General features: G+C 37.8%; 1 protein-coding gene and 1 long non-coding RNA gene across 5 annotated transcripts in view; both read left to right on the forward strand.

Moving 5' to 3' along the window:
• Positions 1-21,131, forward strand: part of LOC121736273 (LIM domain only protein 7) — a 174,359-nt gene that overhangs the window by 123,486 nt on the left and 29,742 nt on the right. For all 4 annotated transcript variants that reach the window (XM_042127363.1, XM_042127365.1, XM_042127366.1 and 1 more), the window contains one exon: positions 5,132-5,271. In XM_042127363.1, the coding sequence (XP_041983297.1) occupies positions 5,132-5,271 (140 nt within the window). The remainder of the gene's footprint in view (positions 1-5,131; positions 5,272-21,131) is intronic.
• LOC121736285 lies at positions 9,844-19,511 on the forward strand. The gene is made up of 3 exons (XR_006036986.1): positions 9,844-9,984; positions 12,398-12,404; positions 19,500-19,511. It is a non-coding gene; the product is annotated as an uncharacterized LOC121736285 (long non-coding RNA).

Consider the following 21,131-nt stretch of genomic DNA (forward strand, 5'->3'; position numbering starts at 1 on the left):
TTGAAAAAATATGTTGTTTGAATTTTCGTCAGTCACAGTCGCGTTTGGCAAAGATTGGAACCTTAAGGCCAGGTTTACACGGCACAATCCTGCACGTTTCCTGCACGTTTTTTTGCAGTATACGTCTTTACGAATAAATAGCCGCCATACATACATTATATGGCATACAATGTATAGACTATAGAGAACCATTTACACGTCGATTCGAATCTCGCCGACGGAACAAAAAGTTTTCAAAGTTCCTGGGTCATGGATGTGTATTAAATATGTGTACTCGTATCATATAATAAAAATCTTAAATGTATGTATAGTATAAAAGTATTAAATATATTTCCGTTGTCTGGTACCCGTAACACAAGTCCTTCAGGTACTTAGCACGGGGCCAGACTGATGTGGTGTGAAGCGTCCATAGATAGATTGTACTGCACGATTTGTTGCAGTATAATCGGCGTATGAACACTGCAAACGTGCAGGATTGTGCCTTGTGAACCTACTCTTAGAGAATATAAACTGCCGACATTCTGTCACTCGAATTCCTCGAGGGCTTAAAAAAACTAGTATAAAATTCAATGAAGTCTGTTTTTATCCATTATCCGCCATTATCGAGATTACTGTCGTTAAAATGCCAGCGCATTACGCAAGCATTCGCATAGAAAATATATTTGTTACCAGCCAGTGTTTAGGTCTCGGGTTTGGTCTAAGTTGGAGGCTATTTTCTAGTATTGTTTCGCTTTGCTACGATTAGTATAGATAACCTTTAGTAATTAATATTTATGTTTAATGAACTTACTTACAATTTGGCGTTTTACTTGCAACATGCAACATGTCGATTTGAGTTGCTACTGCTGATGCTGCTACAACGATGGGAAGCGGAAGTGGTCCGAGTAGCTAGTCTGCACTGCCACAAACATTAAAAAAATGTCAACATTTTTTCAAATCTTAATATGGCGCCATTCTTTTCTACAAGACTACTTTTTAAACTGGTTACTAGTTGTTCTTGTACCAACACCTTTATTTAGTCCATAATAGCGGAGCAAAAAATAGGCACGCGATGGAGTATTCGTGAGATAATGTACCTTATATCGTTGTAATAAAGGTCCTGGTAATCGTCCAATACCTGTCACAATCAGGAAATACCGACACTGAAAATAAAAGCGAAGTATGTGTAATAAGTAGAGATTTAATAGTAGTCACCTTGAAAGTTCCTTTGTACAGAAGTCATCGGCGCAGAAGAAAACCGGACGCGCGACGCCGCGTCGGCAGTACGTTTATTATAATACAGCGATTTTGCTAAATGGTTTGGTGCAGACGGGATACGCGCGATATTTGTCATTGATAAGGGTAGCGTGTGGTCACTTAAAATATTGTTTTTTTCCTGTACATTATAGTAAATATCTGACAGGACGACAATAAAATATTTAAAATACATTTTTGTAAAATATCTTTAAAAAATACGAATAAGTGCAAGTCTAAATTAACACGGTGTATACAGGGTGTAACTAAAATAAGTGATAATACTTTAGGGTGTGTACGTGTTCCTTGTATAGAGTTCACCGTGAAAGTAGCAGCGCTGGAAGACCAAAATTTTTTTTCACCTTTGTATGGGGAAACTCGTGACGCTCGGGCCCTTGCCCATACAAAAGTGACAAAAAGAATTTCGTCTTTCAGAGCTGCTACTTTCACAGTCAACTCTCTACAAGGAACACGTACGCACCTTAAAGTATTATCACTTATTTTGGTTACACACTGTATATACTTCGGCTTAGGCTTACTTAGGCTTATAACGGCTATGTATTTGATAGTAGCACATTATGAAATTACAGATTGATTTGCAAGATAGTCCTTTTATTAATTTGCTCATAACTTTTAGTCGCGTCAACTCCAATAATAATTATTACTTACATTAAGATTTTTGGAACTCTATTAAATAATTTTAAAATCGAGAGTAGGCTTCATGAATGTAGCTCGTCTAAAGTTTTTTTTTTTATGAAATAAGGGGGCAAACGAGCTAACGGGTCACCTGATGGAAAGCAACTTCTGTCGCCCATGGACACTCGCAGCATCAGAAGAGCTGTAGGTGCGTTGCCGGCCTTTTAAGAGGGAATAGGGTAATAGGGGAGGGTAGGGATGGGAAGGGAAGGGAATAGGGGAGGATAGGGAAGGGAATTGGGCCTCCGGTAAACTCACTCACTCGGCGAAACACGGCGCAAGCGCTGTTTCACGCCGGTTTTCTGTGAGAACGTGGTATTTCTCCGGTCGAGCCGGCCCATCCGTGCCGAAGCATGGCTCTCCCACGTATCAAGTTACCGACCATAACGTACAAATCATGAAATAAATCACTGAAAAATATTCTCGACTCATCTCAATTAGTAACATTATCGCTGATAAATGCTTTAATGCAATACGATCGTTCTACAAGAAAGAGCTACAAATTATTAACAGACGTTGAGTGGATGAGATCATACCAGACAATGAAATTACTATATTTAGTGCTCATACTTAGTGCATTCCGATAGTCTAGTAATTAGCTGCTTCACGCCTCGACGCGTTATCAGTGTGATTTCAGAGGAATGTGCATGCAACGATAGTGTTGATAAGGAATATTTTATGCATTATGTAAATACTGCGACTGAAACCTGATGCTATGTTGTGTATGTGTAGAAGTTAAAAGAGGTCGGCGGGGCTAAAATGGTCGCTCTGGCGAATCATGATATGAATCATAATATGTTTCATTTTTTTAAATCGCTAAATACAGGCAGAGTTGTATTTTGCGATTCATGTCTAGTAAATCGTACTGATTTGACATATTTTGTCAGTTTAATAGTTTTGACAGTTAATTTGATGAATTGATTGAGAGATGTGACCATTTAGCCCCGCTGTTCTTGCTCCCTTTCGACCAGTCTTTAACTTTTCGGAGATTTTTAACTTGTAGCATGCTCAGAAATATACGAAGTGACAAATTGGAAATGAAATTTGTCAGGTCCGTATAACGTCAAGAGTGAATTATTACAGGAATGATTTGGCAGTTTTGATCCTATATTTTTTTCGCAGAAATTAGTATTTGACTCTTTATAATATGAAGCTTTGTGCCTCTTTTCGCCGTTTTAACTTTAGTATGCATACAGTTGCATGTCGCAAGTAGCCCGTATGCGCTGTTCTGGAATGAAGTCATCTTAAGAAATGGATTTTAGATGCATTCACATACAACTCATTATCATAAAACTCTTAATTATACTAAGCAGGCTACAGTCGCATGTCGCAAGTAGCCCGTATGCTGTGCTGGAATGAAGTCATCTTAAGAAATGGCTTTTAGATTCATTCACGCTTGTAATGTAATTACATATCGAGGCCGAACAGAGGCCATGTTGTTTTATTAACTCTAACTTTTAAGAGTATTACAATTTACAAACTGAAAAACAAAAGTAACATGCATTATTGTTAGTCTTGTAAAGGTTTATTTTGTTGAAATTGTTTGCGTCACATGTTACGAGCTTCCGTAATCTCTTGTCATCGGTTAAACTTAGTTACGAGTTACGACATTAATGCCTGTATTCATCATCAGCATAATAATAATAACTCCCACACCGGTTTCGGTTACGGTGGCCGGATTCATTGAAACCGGGTCAGTTACGCAGGAGTAATTATTATAGTGCCCAATAGTGTCCGATCGAAGGTATATTTTTGGCCGAAGCCGAAGCCGATTAATCGGCAATTGCCACAAACTTTGGCCGAAGCCGAAGCCGAAGGTTTATAATTTTAACATGACTTGTATTGTAAATATGTTCAATATTGTCTACAAGCTACAATTAATATTAAAATGATTTCAAAACTTCAATAATAAATGGCAAGCATGTCGCACCAAGTTTTACGTTAATTCATAAAATATCATAAAATATGCCTCCGACTGCATTTTGTAGTTTTTTTCTTTCTTTCTTCTTCTACATTTTTCTATGTAGCCTTCTATTCATCCTGGCATGAAACTCGTACAAGCAAGAGTCGTATCAATTAAAAAGTGAATTCGATGCCTCCGGCAGAATTAGGTCTTGTTTCGTTCTTTTTAGTTAACATTTTTTTGCAGTCGGGTTTCTTTTAATTTTTGAATTAATCTATTATTTTCACTTTTCCTGAGCGTGTAGTTCGAAAACGGATGAGAATTCGGAAAAAGTGTAAAGAATAAAAATTATAGAGAATTGAATAAGTTTTTTTTTATCATAGAATGTTTTTGCTACAAGTTACAACTCATCTTTTTTCAGCTTTTAGCCAAAAACCAAAGATTGAGAATTTTGTCACCCTCCTCACTCCGGCTCACCTCCTAGAGTTCAGGATTTTTAGTATTTTTTGTCCCGGTAAGCACCCTGAACAAGTTCCAGCAGAAATATCTTAGGTTCCCCCTCACGCATTCTACAACTACTTTATTGACTGAACTATTGTAAAAAATAATAATTTCTTTATTATTTCACCAATAACAATCATTAGACCAATCAATCAGTCTTTGTTTAACTCGACTAGACCGAAACTAGACTAATAAATGAAATAAACACTATTTTCTTAATCAAAATTAAATAATTTGTTAAGAAGTTATAGTGTTTGTTTATTGTATTTGACAGTGACTCCCAGCGGCCTCTGCATACACGATGAGTGATGACCCCCGGTGTCCGTCGCTCTCTCACGACTCACTCGTCTTTCGTAACAGTTCGTTCAATTTCGACGGTTGCTCGGACCTTCGGCAAAACTTCGGCTTCGGCCTAAAACCCGGCTGAAGCCGAAGTTTCGCCGAAGGTGGTTTTTTTGGCCGAAGGTGGCCGAAGCCGAAGCTTCGGTCGGACACTAGTGCCCAAGTGTGTGCGCAGTACACAAAAGCACTATTCCTTTTTACTCTCATAACCCAGTGGTGTGTATCCGAGTAGAGTAGTGTTGGTTTTTAGACATAGATCAAAGGGCGCTTGCTTGGATTTACGTAATACACTGACGCATTCACAAGCGTGTAAACGACTTCCAATTATGCCAAGCGAGATTTGTGAACGCTTCACGCTTGTGCCTTGTGGATGCTTGCCAAGCCTTGGCAAGCATGGAAACGCAGCATAAAATATGTTATTCATACAGTATTCTAACGTCATCTATATTGTTGCAGAACTTGGACAACTGGAAGTCTTCGCGGCGGAAGCGCGTGGAGCACATCATAGAGCGGTGCGTGGAGGTGCGCCGCTTCGAGCAGGAGCCCACACAGCCGCGCGCCAAGGCGAAGACCTTCAACGAGATGCTGGAGGAGAGGTGAGTACGGTGGAACTGCGCAGTTTAGACTGTACAGGCCATTTAGACTTTCTTAACATAATAATATAGATCTCTCTGCATTCTACAAACTAACGTCAACACTTAAGGCGCTGTGGTTGTTGCAACTACGTAAAATGAGTTTTTTAAATAATGTTTTTTGTAAAGAAAATGTCATTATTTAAGTAAAAAAAGTACTGTTTTAAAATTGAGAACATTTCCTATACACAAAGGTATATCAGTACCTACACAATTCGGAAAATTCTGCTCGATAGAAAAAAATCTCAAAGATGACTGTTAAAACGCTGTTTTTCATAATTAAATCATTTTATAGCTAAATTACCCACTTTCTAGTAAAAACAAAAAATGTAGTACATTTGTTGTAACCTAACCTAAACGATTTGATATATTTGATTTGTGTAATACTAAAAACAAATGGTTTTTTCTCCTATTTCCTATTATCAAGGCACGCGGCGATCGCGTTACCGCCACTGTACAAGGCGCGCTGATATGAATGTTATTTTAATGTCCTTTACGTCGATATTCGTACTGACAGACATCGACCTGCTTATTTTAGGGACTACTGGGCCTTAACGAATGAAGTGAGATGTTTTCAAAGAAAAATTATAATACATTAGTTAGTTGTACCTTGTACAACATGACCTAGGGAAAATTGCGTACCATATCGTAGTGTGTGCACAATTCAACGGCGCTGCACACCGGGAGCAGGGTTGCCATCTGTCCGGATTTCCCCGGGAAAGTTTTCAAATATAATATGATGTGAGTTGGCAACCCTAACCTTAGCGGCAACTTAGTATGAACTATGTAAGATAATCCAAAGAAAATCCTCAATCTAATGGCTTAATGAAAGGCGGAACAGCTGGATGTAACTCGACGCTGCGGCCACCGAGCGCGACGCAGCCAGTCGCGCGCGGTCCCCGTGACCGCCCGCTAATTAAGGTCATATCATCTTACTATCACAGTCATTGAACTAGAAGAGATTGGACCGCTCTCGCGGAACGTTCCTTGTACGTTAACCTTAGGCGGATTTTGAGGCGCGACACTAAGGGCCTGTTTCACCACTTCCTGATAAGTGCCAGATAGGCTATCCACAACTTAACTTGACAGCTGAGTATGGAGCATCAAATAAGTTGTGGATAGCCTATCCGGCACCTTATCAGGAAGTGGTGAAACAGGCACTAAGACTAGGGTTACACGGTCAGTCTGGCACAGCGTTGCCAGATTTTTTTGTGCCAAGTCGGGACTTTGGAACTTTATGAGTGAAAAAGCGGAATTCTTCAGTCAAAAGCGGGAAAAAGTAAAAAAAAAAGGTTTTATACTTAAGTACCTTTTTTTAATTTGTTTCAAAAGAAAAGTTTTTGAATTTTTATCTTTTTATTTGCGTTACAATAACGTTTACATGACAATAGATAGCTAAAGTAGCCAAAGTAAATCTACCCCTCTTCCTCCCACACTCTTATCTTCAGTATGTGCACCTTTCTTTCTCAGCACGCTGCACGTACGTTCGGGCTTTCCCCGAAAAGCGGGACTGAGCCTGTCCCGCGCGGGACATTTAATTTTGATGAAAAAATCGGGACGTCCCGCCAAAATCGGGACGTCTGGCAACGCACTCTGGCATCAGTTCAGTCCATCAGTCTCAGACTGACGCCAGAATGATGACCGGAAAGTACATAATAAAAAATGATCAGTTCGACGATACTTAATTTTTTAACAGTACTGGCCATTTAGCCGAAACTTTTTCGTTTTCGCTTCGTTATAGAATCGCCGATCAAAATGTATGGAATTGACATTAGACGAGTCGAAAGTCAACGTCATATTAACGAACGCTTGTGTCAATTCCATACACTTACATCGGCGATTCTATAACGAAGCGAAAACGAAAAGATTTTGGCTCACTCGGTGGCTAGATATCAGACTAACCGAAAATCACGTCTCTTCAGCAGCCCTTTCTAAACCTCGATTTAGAAGTTAATTACAAAAGTATTGCGCGAACGATTTTAATTCGAAACGTAACAAATTACACTGCCATAGTAAATCTGTAATGTTGCAACCGACAACGTAATGAGATTATGAGAAGAATGATTTATTGTTAGAAAATATTATACATTAGCAAATAGCAAACAGTTATTAAGGGAACAAACTGAAGTGTCGAAGGTGAAACTTCATTTAGTCATTATGTACGCTACTAATGCCATAATTCTTATGATGTAGGTAGTAAATTTTTGTGCAGGAACCTAGGTAATTACTATTTTAAGCTGAAAAATAACTCAAACATGTTAAATATTTTCGTATGAAAAAATGAATTTGGTATTACGTACGTATGAGAATTTAGATGGCACCCGGCCTCTTAAGATCTATTCTCAAAGTAAAAAGGACACAGGATACTTTTTATCCCGGAAAAATGTATGGTTCCCGCATGATAAACGAATTTTGGAGCAACGGATTTCTATAATTATTCTTTGAATACTTTTTTTACTTATTCTTAATTCCTTCTCCATTACTCCTACATCCTAATTTTGATATCTAGTTACGAATTCCGAGAAAGCTCTAAACATCCGTTTACGAGTAATCAATGAACTAACATCCCTTCTCTACAACAACAGAGAAACAATACTATTCTATTTTTAGATCTATTTCCTTTCTACATTGTTTATTTCAAAGCCATATTTACTATTTCACTCAAACTATCATCTATCTTCTTATCTTCTTCTTCTTATATATAAAAATGGATTTTCAAATGTGTTAGTCGCGCTAAAACTCGAAAACGGCTGAACGGATTGGGCTGATTTTAGTCTTGAAATATTCGTAGAAGTCCAGGGAAGGTTTTAAAGTGACACGAAGTTCACCGGGACAGCTAGTTCAATATAAAAACTTTTGGGCTTTGGTTTTAACATGTTTTCAATAGCATGGTGAATGATTTTCCAAGTCCACTACGTATAAATATGCTAAAGTTTATCTGTTTTAATGAACCAATTTTAATAAAATCGCGTACCTGCATAGATCCCTAAATTTCCGGCAAAATTTATGGTTTCAGTGCAAAAAATTCTTCGGCTTCTTGCGTTCTTAGAAAATCTAAGTAAGTAATAATTATTACTTACTTAATATATTTTTATTTTTCGTCAAATTTTTTTCGTTCCAAATTCTTGTGCATCATAAGCACATAGCTGTGGGTAATAAAAATATAATTAGCATTTAAATATTAACCCTGGCCTCGTTAACGGTACCTGTTATGATATAACTGTGATTAGCATTTCGGTTCCGAACCGCGAGCAAGAAGTACTGTTACGGGGGTGATCGACACGCGAGTGGAACCGCCGCGATTGCGAATGGTAATTTGTATAACTATGTCACTAACTTCGTGATTACAACCAAATAATTATGCCATATAAACCATAGCACGAGACCCACTTGCTGATTTACAGTGAATTGTGTTAATATTTTTCGTATTTAGAAAAGCATGTCATATTTATACAAAACTAGATGAGTTTCTGGGATAAAAAGTAGCATAAGTCCTTTCCCGGGACTCAAACTATCTCCATACCAATTTTCAGCAAAATCGGTTCAGCGGTTTGGACGTGATGAGGTAACAGACAGACAGACACACTTTCGCATTTATAATATTAGTATGGACATTGGGTCTTGGATGATGCTTTCTGCTCCTATCTTTTTCTTTCCTTTCTTTTCTCTGGGCAGTTATAGCTTGTCCGTTGGGCTCCCTGAGATCAAATCAAAGAGATTGGAAATATTTTGACGACTGCAGAGTTACAATTGACATAGCTACTTTAAAAAACCTAGAATTACACGCTGGGCAAACAAGTTTTGCTTAAGCATTCAGAAATGCGTAACTCCCTACTTACTAAACCATTGCACGAACAAAATGTCTTCGTTTTGCAGTCGAGTATATTTTTACCTGCGTTTTTCACTCGTATGTAGATCACCCACTTTGCACGTTATGAAACTCTTATATCATATTGTTCCGTGGTATTAAAAACAGTTTAGTGTCATTAAATAACAAAAGTAATGATTGCCTTACTATAATTTGGAGGTCATGTTGTGACCCGAGAGAAACTAGTATCTAATATGAATAGGCATATAATATATTATATTTGATTACTGTCATATGCTAATATCATTATGTATTGCATACATATTTTGTACTGAGTACATGAAATACTTACCTACTGTAAATGTAATAAAATTGCGAAAATGGTCCGCTGAACTGATTTTGATGTAGAAATACTTTAAGTACCTATCGCTAAATTAAAAAAAAATCCACAGCCGAACATATTATAACATCCTCGTTTTTTGGAAGTCGTTAGTCGGTTAAAAAATGCACGGTTCCAGTGCGGTAAATGAGTTCTTGCGCAACTATAAGGTTGAGCAGGGTAAGTTCGAACACAGGGTAAAGCCGGATAATTCAACTATTTTTTTAAACGGGCAAAAGACCCACCACATTCCCACCACTGCACTGCACTGTCGCCAGGATCAACAGTGGTAACCAACAACGAAAACCCTTTGATATGATCAACTTATCACTAAAGTCAATGTTTTTTTTGCCTGGCGCCACGGGCATATACGCCATACTGCACCGCAACCGTAAACTGTAGTACCGTACCGTAACTGTAGTTTAATTTAGCGTTAACTTGAATTATCCGGACTTACCCTGTATCCGAACTTACCCTGATCAAATATTATGTTACCTATTTTTTTAAAGTGTTTTAAGTGTACCCACTACACTTTATCAGTTCCCACCAACAAAGTGACCAATCTTCTCACCATCCCCAAAATCTGGACACGGTGTCTGCACATCTCACGGCCACCGCTCCGCTCCACCACCCGGATCATTTGTCAACCACACTTGAGAAATCGTCTGTAATCGGATGGACAAACAAATTACTTTTCGGTTGATGACCACTCAAATGTCAGAGCAATTTCGTTGCGATATCCACTCTCATCTTATATTGAATAAGCTTATAACTTGTTGCCCGCAGGTTTTACGCGCAGAAAATTTTGTACCTTCATAATAATATTATGAAGGTACACAAATTTCTGCGCGAACGAAAATCACCTTGCCATACTTTTCCGACATGTCCCAATGGCCGCCATACTACTACAAAGTTGTAATTTTAAACTAGTTTCTTATTAATATTTAAAAAAAAAACCTACTTATTTTTTTTTCGACTATCTGAAAATACAAGCATTTTTGTGGAACAAATCGTTCGACTTTCGTTATTTATGCGAAGCGTTCGATTAACGCCCACGCGTTTGGGCCGCCAGTGCGAACGCTATGACCATCATTTTCCTTTTTGCCTTTACGTAATTACACCCCTGTAGAACCGCCATAGTGGTACAAATGACCAAGTTTGTGTCATCATCTCCCGGTCTATTATCTGCTTCATCCACTAACATCTTCATCATCTCATAGATAACTGTTTTAATTTGAGCTTGTGTTACGTGTAATTTCTTGTAATTGTGAGCAATAAAGTGTTTTATTATTTATTATTATCATCTTCAATTATATCCTGTTCCATCGTAAATTAATTAATCGATTTCACCAAGAAGGTTACAGATAGACGGAACAAACACTTTTAACTATTCGAAACTAAACTGTACACATAATAACTATTAAACATTTAAAACAGAGAAAAAATAACACTTTTCTTGAACGTTTAGGCTCTGCATTAAAACATTATCATCCAAGAAAAATATTTTTCTTTGGTATATTAAATTTACTCTCGCCTCGGGTTTTGCTATTTCCCTACAGCTCTTTTTATACCTAGAATATAAAAGTGCAGCTAGCGGTCGCAGCAAGTGGGTCGAGCGTAAGAGACATGCCACACGATGCGGTGCGGCGGCGGTGCGGCGACTGACCGGTGCCGCTCCGGTTTCCTACATATAAAAATTAGTGATGCAACGGACCTCTGTTTCTGTTTCCGCAAGTGCGGAAGTTCCGCGCTTTTTTCAACATCCGTTTCTGCTTCTGTTTCCGCAACTTTCATAACGGAGCTTTAAACGGAAGTTTACAACCGACGGCGGCCAAATCACTTTTTATAAAATATAACTTGCCACTACTAAATTTTGAATATTAATAAAAATATTATGTTCAGTTGCAAAGTTGTAATGTTGTTTTCTATAATAGATTTCTAATATATCTATTTTAATCTAGATTTGGTGTATTTGATACTTAATGTATACTAATATTATAATTGGGAAGAGTTTGTTTGTTTGTTTGTTTGAACGCGCTAATCTCAGGAACTACTGGTCCGATTTGAAAAATTCTTTTACTGTTGGATAGCCCATTTATCTATAGGCTTATAAGCTATATTTTATCCCGCTAAAACTAATAAGAACGAAGAAATAGATGAAAATGTGGAAAAAACGGGGAAAATTATATGGAATTGCTTATTATATTATGAACTACTGGAGCAATTTTTATGTTATTTGGCAAACATGAAGAATAGACTACGTGAAGGGAAATAGGCAACTTTTTGCTGCAAAATGTACGGTTGCGTGAAATTCCTAAATTACGCAAGCGAAGCCGCGCGAAACATCTATATATAATAAAATCGTAGGAAAGTTAATTCTGTATATTGAATATTTTTGTAGAATAAATAATACTTGGGGTGTGATCTACTATGCTAACGCGGACGAAGTCGCGGGCAACAGCTAGTAAAGAGTATATATTTTGTACATTTTTTTTTCATATTATTTACACTCCCGTTTCTGCATCCGTTTCCGTTTCTGCAAAAATTTACTTTTGACTTCTGTTTCCGTTTCTGGTTCCGCTAAGGCACTTCCGTTGCATCGGTATGGCACACGGCGCCGTCCGGTGCGCTCCGGAGCTGCACCGCACGCGCTGCACCGGAATCGAGACGAGGCGGGGAGGGGTGTATGTATTGGTGGAGCTCGAGTCCGTCGCTGGCACAGTACTGCAAAACGTTGCGGCACCGCACTCACCGTGTGGCCGGTAGTCCGGCGAGATGACCTCCGGTGCGGCGCCGCACCGCGTCGTCGCGGCATGGATGTTACGGAGGTCGGGTGTATGGAGACACACTTAAAACCGAGGATCTTCACTCTATTCGCATAATATAATGATCCAACAACAAAGCCACATTGTGACAAAGCTTTGTGGCTGGAGTTAGGCTCTATGGAGAGCAGAAAATACAGAATGATACTAGGTTTTACCTGGGTGTTCGGTATTCTATTAAACGCCTTTAGGGATTGAATTTTGGCTTTGTGGATGTCTTTATATTATGAGGATCGTACCTTTTAAGTTTATAGTTCTACTTGACATGTTGATCTGTTAGTCAATAGCGGATGTTATGGATAGGCTGAATGTGGCTTTGTTGCTAGATGTTGTTTCTGGAGAGCGTATGTAAACGTAAAAAGATACTTTGTTTTTCTGCGCCACATGAAAATTATTTCTTTACTCGTTGACCTGTTGAACTTCGCATCACTATGATCTTAATCTCGCCTCGCCTGGACTTCCACAAAGGCTAAAGTTTGCCAAATCGGAGCCGTTCTCGAGTTTTAGTGAGACTAAATTTAAACGATATGATACGACCTGCAAACCTTCAAGAAGAGAGCGTATTCCCTCTTAAAATGCCGGCAACGCAACTGCAGCTCTTCTGATGTTGCGAGTGTCCATGGGCGACGGTAGTTGCTTACCATCAGGTGACCCGTTTGCTCGTTTGCCCCCTTATTTTATAAAAAAAACTCCTATAATATTATAAAAGTCACATCCAGTAAGTGGTACATCTCGACCACAAAGATTGCACAATGCACGCATCTGTCTGCGCGGGCTGTGACCCCGTGATCACAATTACCTCAGCATGACGTCATCATCATGACAATCATCGTCGTCATCATCATCATCACCATTACTTATACTCTATACTAATATTATAAAGCAGAAGAAACAGAAGACTTCTGTTTAAACGCGCTTCTCTCAAAAACTTCTTCGGTTCGAATTATTGATAAAATATTTTAGTGTTTAATATAGTCAAATTAAGTAGCCTAATAATAATTATTATAACAACTCGCTGCTAGGTAGACTATTTAGGAAATAGTTACATTTTAATGAAACTTTGGTCTAGATATAGTGAAGATTTTGAAAGGCGAAATGCATAGCACGAAAAGAACCGAGTACCTAAAGTTTCGCAGTCAATTGTCTCAAGTCGTTTTGCTGACTGGTAACTAGAAAAATTCCACATACTAGTCTTGCACTAGCTATTCTTCGACAAGAATCTGATCGAACCTGTATCTCACATGAATTAATCATGTACTTCTCGGAAGACAATACTCACTGAGCGCCAGGTTCATCTGGACTTAGTAACTGATGATAACTTGTCTTATTGTTTTTACTCGCAAAGTTATGTGAGAGCTGTGCTTCTGCAATAGGCTAATCAGACTAATTCCTGATAAAAATGTGGCAGGAACCAGTGCTTTAAATGTTGTATTTGGTTGCCTGCGTGTGGTAAGCGTAGGTGGAAAGGGGTGCTAATTTTAATCTACCAATATTCAATAACGACCAATAGCGTGTCGCCGTTTGCCCACCTGCCCCGCTCTTACCTCGCCCCACCAAAGAGACCTGAAAAACCGAACACCTCGCCTTCCATGTTTGCTTGTCTTAAAGTTGTGATTTTTTCTGGCTCCCGTTACTTTTAAATTGCATCTCCATTGCATACAATTTTTTATGGCGATCTTTTTTCTTTTTTGGAACGAAGTTCCTTATCGCGCGTTCGGCAGAGGAGGCTAGCCACAACGATATTTGACCTCGACACTTTTTTATTAGTACCTGCATGGTAGGGGCAGAGGGCGTTGTTAGTATTCCTGGGCGTCAATAGATGACGTATTTTTTTGAGTGTATATGTATACAGCTTTTTTGAACATCAGAAATAACTTCGTTCGTTCCATTGACACCTCTCAAGTCTTTTTTGCATCCTCGAAGCATTCTACTGGTAGTTTATAACACTGTATACTGTATACATCCTCAGCGTTTTCCAGTTGTGCGCATCCTATATCTAGGCTCATCTTGACACCAGTAATGACCATCTGCCAGTCTGGGCGAAGGTCGCGTAATTGCGCTTTCTAAACAAACAGTTTAGCGGGAAAGTCGTGTAGTCTGTACCGTACCTGCGGCTGAATTTTATATCCGGTTGATCCGGTAGAGGAAATTGGTTTAAAGTATCTTAAATGACCAAGGGGTGAATTTATATCGTTTAAGAGGAGCGTGATTTCGCGCAGCAGCAGAATAATGGTACTTTATAAACGCTTTAAAAAGCAGCATCATTCAATCGATCGTGGGAATGGCAGACACAATAGATTTTCAATTGTTATGCGACAGCCGGATGCCGCTTGGGGATTGATGGGTTAAGTTATCTTAAAGCTGTGGGCAGCCTATAGCTACAAAATGATCTATCAATCGGATTAGCAGCTGTGATGTAAGCACTAAGCAGGTATAATTTACCTCTGGATCCATACGTCCAAACATCCGTCTCAAGAAAGCGGTAATAACAGAGGCGGGTAGAAAGCGTTATCACTTCCCGATTATTATCACATTCATTATGCACTAGATCTAGTATTAACTAGATTCTAGACAGCTGATGTAAAACCTAAAAAGCTTATCTGAAAGAACGATCTTAACCAGCATACTAAACGTGGCATAAGAAGGGTTTGTTTTTAAGGTTCTTCGTAGCTATTTTAGGGACAAATTGGGAGTTGTCCTTTGTCTTTATATTAGTATAGAAAAGACAGATTGACCAAATTTGTCAGTTTGCCCATAAAATTTGTCAATGTTTGTATTGAAACATTTCTACTGTGAGAACGTAACAAAAACTAGGTAGGTACTCTATATATCTTTTGGAACCCTTCTGAATCCTTTTTGGTGTACTAACTGTATATTTTCTGGGACGCCCACATCATTTTGCCGCTATTTTTCAGCACGAGTGCGCCAGCGCAGAAATATCACTGCTTCATGGAGAACCCGTGTCGAAACTATAGTGTTATTGTCTCTCTTTCTGCCAAAAACGAGTTTTCTTTGAGGTCTTCTGAGCCGACTTATTTATACCGAAGTCTCTCCCACGGTAATATTCTGTTTGACGTTTGACTGATCAGTGTAAAATACTTGACATATACCAGCAGCAGTGTTCTATGTTGCATTTTAATGCAGTTTTTATGTGCAACATGGACTATGTTCTCTATATGGTCCCGACCCAAATATTAAACTCCATATACGATGGTTATGTGTGGTCTAAAATCTTGTAATTGCACATGTCTGGGCCTAAGCGTGGATTCAATATTCTTATCATTGTTTACACAAGGTTTTGGTAAAATCACTTAAGAATATTATGGTCTCTACTCTCTACTACTTATGTAGTACTTAAATGTATAAGTAGACGTTTTGATAAAACGATAAGCCATCCAGATTGGAGCATTATAAGCCAGAATCTCACGAATTGATCCTTAAAGCCAATGATATTCTACTTATACAGATCTGTTACCTTCATACTATTTTCCGGTTTAAATCTCTTCCGAACAACATTGACAAATTTGACAGATAAGTGAAACAAAAGATATAACGAAATGCCATTTACATAAAAGAGACAGACTAAATAAAAGACGACCCAATTGGGTCGTATTTGAAGCTTCACAACGCGCGCGGTAGTAACATATCTGCTTTGAGTTTTTTTAATATGCTTAAAGCAGGCTGTATTATTTTAAAATATAGATTAATAATATATTTTGTTACGATATCTCTTTTTAATGCATATTTTTATTAACAACAGCTTGACTATATTTTATTATATGGATTCGGTTAAAAAACCGCGAAAAGGTCGAATCCGCTCTTTATTTAATCGAGTTTTAGTCTAACTCTTTGCTAAAACTATCCATATCTGAAGGTTTTAAAATGTGTTTCCATAAAAACCGCTACATAGTCTGAAAACGCTACCGCCCATACCTTACGTCTTACTACACTTACGGTACATGTATGAATATTACGCGTTCCGATATTACGAGAAATATTACATAAATACTAGAAATGTGCCATGTTAGGGCACCGTGACATACAGATAGACAGGTTCCGATTTATGTATCTATATGATATATCTGTAGGATTTCTTGTAGATTATGACATGCGTTCAAAATGTTTGATAAGGAGGTGAGTCAAAAAACTTATGATAACAAATAAGGACAATTAATGATTATTTAAAAAATTGAAGGATTAAGTACTTAATAATCTGTATTTACGAAGACATCGCACGGGAACTGTACATTTTTGTTCTTTCTCGGGATTCAAAGTATCAGCATACAAAATTTCATCAAAATCGGTTCAGACTTCAGCTTCAGCAAAACTTCAGCAGCAAGCATGAAGAGGTAACAGATGAGAAAAAATCATGAGTGGCTTTGTCGTTTTTTTTAATGAAATAAGGGGCAAACGAGCAAACGGGTCACGATGGAAAGCATGTTCCGTCGCCCATGGACACTCGCAGCATCAGAAGAGCTACAAGTGCGTTGCCGGCCTTTTAAGAGGGAATAGGGTAATAGGGGAGGGTAGGGAAGGGAGGGAATAGGGGAGGGTAGGTTCGTGCCGAAGCATGGCTCTCCCACGTATAAAGTTTCTCCCACGTTTTAGAAGTTTGTCTATAAAGGGAATCAAACCAGGTACCTTACAAAATAACCACTGAGCCTTTCCGTCTTTACTTTCGTGTTCCAACCATTATAACCATTTCCTTGAACACAAATGACTTATGGTTCTTAATGAACTTATAGTTTCTGAGCTCTAACATAACTAACAGACACACATAACGGTTACTACGTCCGTTCAAAGTTACATTAAATTGTTCAGTACTAATTAATATTAAAGTGAGAGGTTATTTACTTATTAATATTATTTAACTGTCTGAATCTTGTCTTGCTTCGTCCATAAAAGATTTCCTTCGTTCTTGAATCCTCTTTTTCTTTAAGAATTGTTAGCTGAACCGGCAAACGTTATTTTGGCAATACACATTATTTCAGGCATGAAACATAGATGTTGGCTGGCTAGAACTAACCGACAAACAAACAAAATCGGTCCATGGTCTGTACCTAAATAAAGCTAAAGAGTTATTTCGGCACATGTATAGAGAAGACCACGGGAAATAGTGCAAATAGGCTACTTTTTTGCGCACACAGACTATTATTTGCGTGAAAACGCTCGTTTGTATCGATACAAACGCAAGTTGAACGCTCAGCAAAGGGAAGGAAGCCTTTACGTAGCACGTTTTAAACTTAATATCTGCCAAAACGCGATGAAAACACGCAGAAGACGAGCGCATCAGAAACGCGCGTCGTCGGTGCGCAAAAAATACGCCGTGTGGAAAGGCCCTTAGTCTTGCGGAACATCTATTAGATATGCTTTAGAGGAAGTGACGATAGTGATGATACTCTGCGCATCTCACGGCACATGTACGGATCACCACACAAGGCGCAGCACAAAAACCACCCTCGCTATGGCCGTGAAAGCCTTTTCTCCTGTAGAAAGTGTACTTATTCAAATACGAGCCATCTACAATCTGCATGTTCTTAAAAAGATAAGGAGTTTCTATGAGATTTATGTTGTAAATTAATACCAAAATATTTCTGTTAGACTAGTAGCGCCATAATATTGAGTTTGCTAATGTCATGTGTCACATAATTCTCGATATGTCATGTATCTGTCAAGTGTCAAATAAAGAGTGTCGTTAACCGAAAGGGCGTGTTTCAATAGGTTATGGGCCCAGCACGCCTCCACTGCGCGACTCTGCTTCGTATACATAAGGTCCTTTTGGCAGTCGGAGGTATATAAGAGACTAGAGGTTTACCGCAACTCCATTGTGTATAAATTAGTTTGTCACCCAGTAATCGTACATTTTGCAGCGATAAAACTATCCTATGTAATTTCCCGGCTCTTGAAGTATGTCGATACCAAATTTCATTTAAATCGGTTCAACCGTTAAAAAATCCACTATTATCCTACTTCCTACTAATATTATAAAGGCGAAAGTTTGTTTGCATGTATAGATGTGTGGATGTATGGATGTTTGTTACTCTTTCACGCAAAAACTACTGAACGGATTTCAATGAAACTTTACAATAACATAGCTAATACATCAGAATAACACATAGGCTACAATTTTAACCGACTTTCAAAATATTGTGTTATGTTCGTTTTCTTATGTTTAACGATTACTCCGCCGTTTGTTAACCGATTTTCAAATTTTTTCTTTTGGTATATAGGGTATCATCCCAATTTGGTATTATATTCACAAAAGTGGTGATCTGATGAAGGATCCATAAGTAATCGAGGGAACTCCTCAAAATTTATAGGGAAACATGTGGTGATTTTGGTTTCGTGAGAAGTATTCTAAGCATATGCTACCAACAAGTAAGATTTTGCACCGAGGTATACCTGGTATACCGTGGTTCGGAAGGTGCTGAGAGAACTCCTGATTCTTTATAGATAAAAGTTTGGGAGTTTTGGCGTTGTTTTAAGAACGAAAAGCATATGCTACAATACATAGGCTACAATTTTAACCGACTTTCAAAATGGGGGAGGTGTTATGTTCGTTTTCTTATGTTCAACGATTACTCCGCCGTTTATTAACCGATTTTCAAATTTTTTCTTTTGGTATATAGGGTATCATCCCAATTTGGTATTATATTCACAAAAGTGGTGATCTGATGAAGGATCCATAAGTAATCGAGGGAACTCCTCAAAATTTATAGGGAAACATGTGGTGATTTCGGTTTCGTGAGAAGTATTCTAAGCATATGCTACGAACAAGTAAGATTTTGCACCGAGGTATACCTGGTATACCGTGGTTCGGAAGGTGCTGAGAGAACTGATTCTTTATAGATACAAGTTTGGGAATTTTGGCGTTGTTTTAAGAACGGAAAGCATATGCTACTATGCAAATTACATTCATCATCATCATCGCTACCATATTATACCATGCATCGTCCTATGGTTATGACATATGAGCCTATAAAGACCCTGTTATAGGTACTTTTCATAGTCTTTTAGATCGAGTCTCGAATTTGTAAAGCGATAATAAAAAAAAATCTATACCTACCTAATATTATAAACCTGAAGAGTATGTTTGCTTGAACGCGTTAATCTCAGGAACTACAGGTCCGATATAAAAACTTATTTCAGTGTTAGATAGCTCATTTATCGAGTAAGAGTTAAGATTATAGGCTATATATCATCACGCTAAGACTAATACGACCGAAGAAACTCAGGAAAATGTGGGAAAAACGCGTGAAATATGAGAAATTACGAACTACTAGAGCAATTTTTATGGCAATATTGGGCACAGATATAGAGTAGACCAAGTGAAGGGTGTAGGGACATAAGCTATTTTTTATGGGAAAATGTACGGTTTCCGTAAAATTCGTAATTTACGCGGGCGAAGCCGCGCGGGACATCTAGTAGAGTATAATAATATCATATTAAGAAAGATTTTAACATTCATATTTTCTATTTGTCTTTCCTAATCTATTAGAAACAAAATGAATTTTCTTAAAAACTTAAGTCTTAACTCGAAAAACGATGAGTCCAGGTTTTAGAATGAGGAAGCGATCCATCAGTCTTATTTGAGAAAGAATTTTACTCGTTCTTGACGCTTTTTGCAATACTGTTTCAGTAGGGTGGCCATCATTTAGGTCTGCTGTGGATATTACATCAAATCTTCTATTAGACTTTATAGAGTGTTGTAGGTAAATTATAGTAATATTGTAAATATAATAAAACATACTAATATTGTAAACTGTGCGAAAGTGTGACTTAAAAACTTTGCTCCGCAAGAGACATTAACTAATGATGATTAACTTTCAATTTAATGAAGAGTTTGGCAGATAATGTATGCGGCTTATGTCAAAATCTTCATTTAATTACAGTTAAGTAATTAATATTTGTTTCTGTGCACAAATGGAGTACCTACATTGCGTTCACGGTCAATAATGGAGATAAAAATGACCTCTGCATTAATATGGATTATGCAATAACATTAAGGCACGAAAAGTCAATATTACTGCTCAAACTTCATGTAAAAACGTCACAAGAACATAAAGAAAGTGGCTTGGGACTATTTGTCATACTCTCTTTTACTTTGGGCTTTCACATTTTACTGTCAAATGGCATTTCTAAACAATAACTTAGCGACAAAAACATAATTAAGTTTTTTTTTTCACAGTTAAATATAACTTTTATGTTACCATTGTTTTAGAAGAATTTCCCCTGCACAATGGTTACTTAATACGCCATATCTAAGTGATTAGGGTAAAAATAATAAGGTAAAGTTACTTGCAACATTGTAAAACAATAACTAAATTTTCATCGTATTTCATAACATTTTTTAGTACAATGACATGCAATTAAAATTTGAGTTATAACTCAATATAGCAATTTTAACACCTTACTTAGACATTGAATCCTTCAAGATACGCGTGGACTTGGAAAAGATCAGAATTCCGAATCTTGTACTGAATTTCAAGCGAATGGTCTTCATATTATATTTTAATAACTCAGAAACTTATTTTTAGTGGTTTAACCAATCGAAACGTAATATACATCAATACTGCATCAGAACCATATCGAAACTGTATAATTCACCAGAATAGACCTGCAGGACTGTCCTCAATATACCAAATGCATTACCACCCGGCCTGACCACGACCATGTGCCGTCTAGTCTATCTTGTAGTTTTTGTCTAGCGGACAAACGGGCTGATGTGATGACAAGTTACTGTGTGATCACGTAAATTAAACTGATTCGATTCCTTTTGATATGTTCACCAAACTTTTAAATTCAGCTAACTACG

The sequence above is a fragment of the Aricia agestis genome, chromosome 18, assembly GCF_905147365.1.
Source record: "Aricia agestis chromosome 18, ilAriAges1.1, whole genome shotgun sequence".
In the NCBI taxonomy this organism is placed as follows: domain Eukaryota; kingdom Metazoa; phylum Arthropoda; class Insecta; order Lepidoptera; family Lycaenidae; genus Aricia; species Aricia agestis.